This window comes from Sinocyclocheilus anshuiensis, unplaced genomic scaffold (assembly GCF_001515605.1).
Source record: "Sinocyclocheilus anshuiensis isolate Anshui unplaced genomic scaffold, SAMN03320099.WGS_v1.1 scaffold1644, whole genome shotgun sequence".
NCBI classification, from domain to species: domain Eukaryota; kingdom Metazoa; phylum Chordata; class Actinopteri; order Cypriniformes; family Cyprinidae; genus Sinocyclocheilus; species Sinocyclocheilus anshuiensis.
In genome coordinates this window covers 569,481-574,895 of record NW_015557451.1, presented here as the reverse complement: position 1 = coordinate 574,895, position 5,415 = coordinate 569,481, and the positions used below count along the sequence as shown (strand labels likewise).

At 37.0% G+C, this 5,415-nt stretch overlaps 1 protein-coding gene across 4 annotated transcripts in view; it reads right to left on the bottom strand.

Moving 5' to 3' along the window:
* nectin4a (nectin cell adhesion molecule 4a) overlaps window positions 1–5,415 on the bottom strand; it is a 21,823-nt gene that overhangs the window by 11,236 nt on the left and 5,172 nt on the right. For 3 of the 4 annotated variants that reach the window (XR_001633029.1, XM_016474818.1, XM_016474821.1), the window contains exons 2-4: window positions 4,378–4,590; window positions 3,394–3,561; window positions 1,768–2,046 (exon numbers count right to left, since the gene is read on the bottom strand). Coding sequence is in view for 3 of the 4 variants with exons in the window: in XM_016474818.1 (XP_016330304.1) it covers window positions 1,768–2,046; window positions 3,394–3,561; window positions 4,378–4,590 (660 nt within the window). In the remaining variant the exon portion in view is untranslated. The remainder of the gene's footprint in view (window positions 1–1,767; window positions 2,047–3,393; window positions 3,562–4,377; window positions 4,591–5,415) is intronic. The other variant, XM_016474820.1, reaches the window with a different exon arrangement.

Sequence of the window (5,415 nt, the reverse complement as noted above, 5' to 3'; positions counted from 1 at the left end):
TTAAGTATTTGCTATTGACTGTTCAAATGCGGAGTTTTGCGCATCGTGTGTGTGTGTGAGAGAGAGAGAGACAGCGTCACATCACAGTAGCGTCAGCTGTCTTAACCGCGGCTTGTGTACTGCATCATTACTGTGTCTGTTCCCCTTTCGGGCTTGAACTGATGGTAAAACTAATGACATTATTTACTGTCTTTACATTTATTTTGAAAGATGAAGCTCGCGATTATGGTAAGGGGCGTTACATTTCCGACGAGTGCTTGCGGTGTTCGGCCAATCACAATGCACTGGGTCAACTGGCCAATCAGAGCAGACTGCGCTTGTCAGAAGGAGGGACTTTGTAGAAAACGAAGCGTTTGAGAGAGGCGGGGCATAGAGGACCTACAATAATGTACAGTATTTGAAAAATAATGTGTTTTTTGAACATTAAAGCATGTCAACATATTCTGTTACACCAAATACACAAAATAATGATCTTTAAAAAAGCATCATATGACCCCTTTAAAATATGTTATCTAATCTCAGTACTGTTTGTAGCGGTCCAGATTTTGAAGCAAAATAAAGTTCGTCCATCTATCATAAAAAGTGTCCCACACCAGGGGGTGAATAAAGGCATTCTGAAGTGAATTAATGCATTTTTGTAAGAAAAAATATCCATATTTAAAACTTTATAAACTAGCTTCCGCTATAACTGCGGTACGCATGTACACAAGAGAGAGTGGTGTTCCAGCGGATCACGTAGGACATAGTGTAAGCTCCAGTGAGAATATGCTAGTCTCGCGAGAACCTAGATTTGTTTACAGCAAAGGAAAACCGAAAGAAAACCAAAGGTCTCCTCTTGGCTTATCTCGAAATCATCCGACATTTTTCTTTAAAAATCTTCGTTTTGCACTTTTAATTCGTGACCGGTGTTTTGTTTTGCTCTCTCCTCTGCGCTTCCGCATTCATCACTTCCGCGTTCGCCTACGTCATCCGCTGGAACGCCACTCTCTCGTGAACGCACGTACGACAGTTAACGTAAACTAGAGATTACAGTTTATAAAGTTTTAAATATGGATAATTTTCTTACACAAATGCAACACTTCATTTCAGAAGGTCTTTATTAACCCCCCGAGCCGTGTGGGACACTTTTTATGATGGATGGATGCACTTTATTGGACTTCTTTTGGACTATTGATGAAAAACACCCATTCACTGCCATTATAAAGCTTGGATGAGCCAGGACATTTTTTAATATAACTCTGATTGTTTTTGTCTGAAAGAAGAAAGTCATCTACACCTAAGATGGCTTGAGGGTGAGTAAATCATGGTCTAATTTTCATTTTGGGTGAACTATCCCTTTAACCAAATCTAACCAATTTCTGCCAAATAACCCAGAAATGGTTGTTTTTAACCTAGCATTTTTTTAGAGTGTTCGAAATAAGAAATTATATTTTGAATAAGTGATTAATGATAATTAAGGACATATGCTCCTCTCCATCGTTTTTAGTAGTGAAAAAGTAATTATAAAAAAATATTATTACTATAATGGATTTTTTTTTATTAAAATGATATACTACTAAAAACATATTAAAAATACTGCATTGTACAAATAACAGTATTGTACTTAATTCAATTAACACCGAATTGAACAGGATGATATTGCTAGAGTTACATTTTTTATTTACAGTAATAAGAATTCGAGGGGAAAAGCATGTCACAAAAATGTGGAATTATGACCCAGACATTTCTGATATATATTTACAATAAGTGTGTGAGATTAGGACTCACAGTGTACTATAAGGTTACTGGAGATCCTCTCTGGACCTTTTTGCGATGGATGCCAGACCAGACAGTCCAGCTTCTGCCCGTTCATGTTACGGAGAGGGTGGAGAGAAAACTGGATAGAGGCCACCTCACCATCTGAGCTACGGTTTTGACTCTGACCCGCGAGCTCCGTGTCCCAGGAGAGGCCTGCCATTGGCTTAGCCACCGAACGGCATACAGCGGCCGGACCGAATGACTGGCCCTCAACCAGGATGAACGGTTGCAGGGATGTAATGGGTTTAGCTGTGAAATGATAAATACATAATAAATGGTAATTAAAAACATAATAAATAGGATTTAATCTTTACAATTAAGTACTGACAGTACAAACAGTATTTTTTAAACAAAATTTTAGCAGGTATTTCACCAGTGTCTAATTTATGACATTTTCTAAAGTGTGAAATGGACTTCCCTGTCTGCTTTCCTGTTTCTAACAGTCTGCTTGAACACAACCATAAACAATACTTCTGAAGGAGAAAGCAGTAGCTATTATATGATCTTGTAATCGGAGCAACAATGAACACTTCCAGGTTAATACGTCCATCATCACTCCCATTGATGCAGACAATGCTTTTGTGTTATTCTGAGAACAATAACTGTATACATCAGAGCAGTGCTAGCTTTATGGTTAATGGGTTTTCTCTGTACATGTATGGGACGTTGAATGAAATGACAATGGTAATGTTTAAAAAAAAATCAAAGGCTTACGTTATCCTTGTCCTGTATCACTGAGGGCTAAATCCTTTATCGCTAACTGCTGCAAAGTCACTGCATATACATAAGACTCGAATAAACTCTGTTGATTTTAAACCTAATCACTACGAAGAAGCTAAGGGGACATGGTAATGGAAAAAAAATATGAGATGGGAGGAAAAATGACATTTCAACGCTTTTGCATTGTCTCATAAAATGTCACTTGAGGGAACAAAAAATTTGAGATTTTTAAATCTACCTATTTTTTTTTATTTACTAATTTTCTTTTTACATTGCAGCATTCCCACAAGAAACGTTACGTTCACTTGCTAAACGTTTGTGTTCACATTTGCTCGCAAAAGCACTGAAATATAGTTTTTCCACCCACCTCTTAATACTTTCATGACAAACGTTTTGGACGCAAAGTTTCTCGTGGGAACACAAAAGTTAAGAGACTGATGGTGTCGCAGCAGTCTGTGGGCAGGTGTTAGTCAGACAACCTTTTCCTGTTTAAGTTGGAAGTTCTTGACCAAAATCAGATACAATGTCAACCAGAGTTTGTGCTGAAAATCAAAAGTGCTTTATAGTGATCTTCCAATGTGCTAATACAGGGGTGGCCAATGTCGGTCCTGGAGAGCCACAGTCCTGAAGAGTTTTGCTCCAACCTTGATAAAAACTCACCTGCCTGTAGCTTTCTAGTAACCCTTAGACCTTAATTAGCTTGTTCGTTTGTGTTCGATTAGGGTTGGAGCTGAACTCTGCAGGACTGTGGCTCTCCAGGACCAAGGCTGGCCACCCCTGTGCTAATATATAAAATATGAACAGTCACACAGAGTTTTGTATGACAAAAGTTTGCCATCTTCTGTTTGCCCATGTAGCCCTGATTAATGTACTCACTCCACACTGTGACCAAAATCTCTGTCTCAAAGTTTCCAGTGGGGAAGGTGGCGACTTTGCAGATGTATTTGCCCTCATCTGCAGAACGTGTGCCCATAATAATCAGAGCAGAGTCTGTTATTGGGTCGCTGGTTGCAAACCGAACACGCCCCGAGTATGCAGGGTTTTCTGTGAGAGAGAAACAGAATGAAATGTGACATGTGACAGTAAGATTCGGTTTCTGACCATTTTTGTGAAACATGTAAAAAAAAAAAAAAAAAAAAAAAAAAAAAAAGGAATGCAAAAAAACAAAACTTGTAAATAAACATGAAGTTTGTTTCTCAAAGAAATGAAAATTAAGAAGAAATATTAAAGATTCTGCACTAATGGTTCCTGCATGAAAAATTCTTTTCATGTTTCTTTACAAAAGTGAACTGAAAAAAACCCCATCTGCTTAATGATTCATTGAAAATGAATGCAAGACGAGAAATGAAAGCAAGAACTGAATCAATTGTACAGTACAAGTATAGTTACACTATCAGATTCAAGGAAGAGACAAAAATCAGATTAAACCCTGCAGAATAACATATTTGAAATGACTCCGAGTTCCCTATAAAGGATATTGTTTGAAGTCCGCAATGTAAAAAATTTAAACATGAATTAAAAACATAAATTAAACATGAAATTTTGAAGTCAAAAAATCTTTTTTTTTTACAGTGTATATTACTTGAACCCCTGTTCACAGAGAGGTCTTTTAAAGCTTTTACTGTCATATTTTGAAATAAATACATTAACCAATGTACACATTGATGCATCATCATACCCATGGCGATAACAATGCAGAATGTGTTCATTTATTGGTAAAAGGGTGTTTTGGGAATGCAAGGTTTTCTTTGGTGATAACAATATTAGTAAAATGAAAGAACAATAACATTCTGAAAAATATGTAACAAATTATGTTTTGATATCTGTAAAGTAAAAGACAAAGAAAAAAGTTTGTTTTACCTGTCTGGCCTTCACTGAAATGAGCAGTGATAATCTGCTCTTCACCTCCATTTGAGTTTTCTCGAATCCACATCACCTGCACCACCTTAATCTCACTGTTGGATACATTGAATCGACAGGGTAAACGCGTTTCCTCCTCTGCCACAGACTGCAGAGCCCAGGGGGACTCAGAGGGCTCTTGAAATTGTTCTTGTTCTCCACTTACACAGGCTGCTGAAAGAAAGAGCAAAGAGAGAGAAAATGGTTTTAATCAAATAAAGTAATAAGCCACTCGAGATGCGTTTTTAATATGGTGGCAACAGCAATATGATAAAAGAAATAAATTCTATTGGATGAGCTGTGCTGGAAGTTGTTTGCAAAATCAGAAAGCACATCTTTTGAATTCTATATTAATGTGGAAACCATAAACAGTGGAATGATTGGTGGATTGGTAGTTATACTATGTGTATTTTATTTGTAATATTTTATATTATACATAATATTACAGTGCCTTGCGAAAGTATTCATTTTTTTCACGTTTTGTTATGTTGCTGCCTTATGTTAAACTGCTTTAAATTACTTTTTTTGTCACATCAATCTACACTCCATACACCATAATTGTAAAACAAAAACCAGAAATGATAAAAACTAAAATGATTCCATTGCATAAGTATTCCTACCCTTATCTGGGACAGTTGAAATTTAGCTCAGGAGCATTCAAATTGCTTGTAGATGTTACTACACTTCAAGTGAAGTTAAACTGTGGCAAATTCAATTGAATGGGTATGATTTGGAAAGGCACACGTCTTAATAAAAGAATAGCTGATAATGCATATTAGAGCAAAAATCAAGCACTGAGGCAAAAGAACTGCCTGTAGAGCTCAGAAGGTTTTGAAGAGCTCAGAAGCAGGTTTGCGTCAAGCAACACATCTGTGGAAGAGTTCAGAAAACAAATTCTGCTTCATTGAAGGGTCAAAGAAGCATGTAGTCTCTGTTACCCTTAATGGAAGAAGTTTGAAACAACCAGGACTCTTCCTAGAGCTGGCCTCCTGGCCAAAC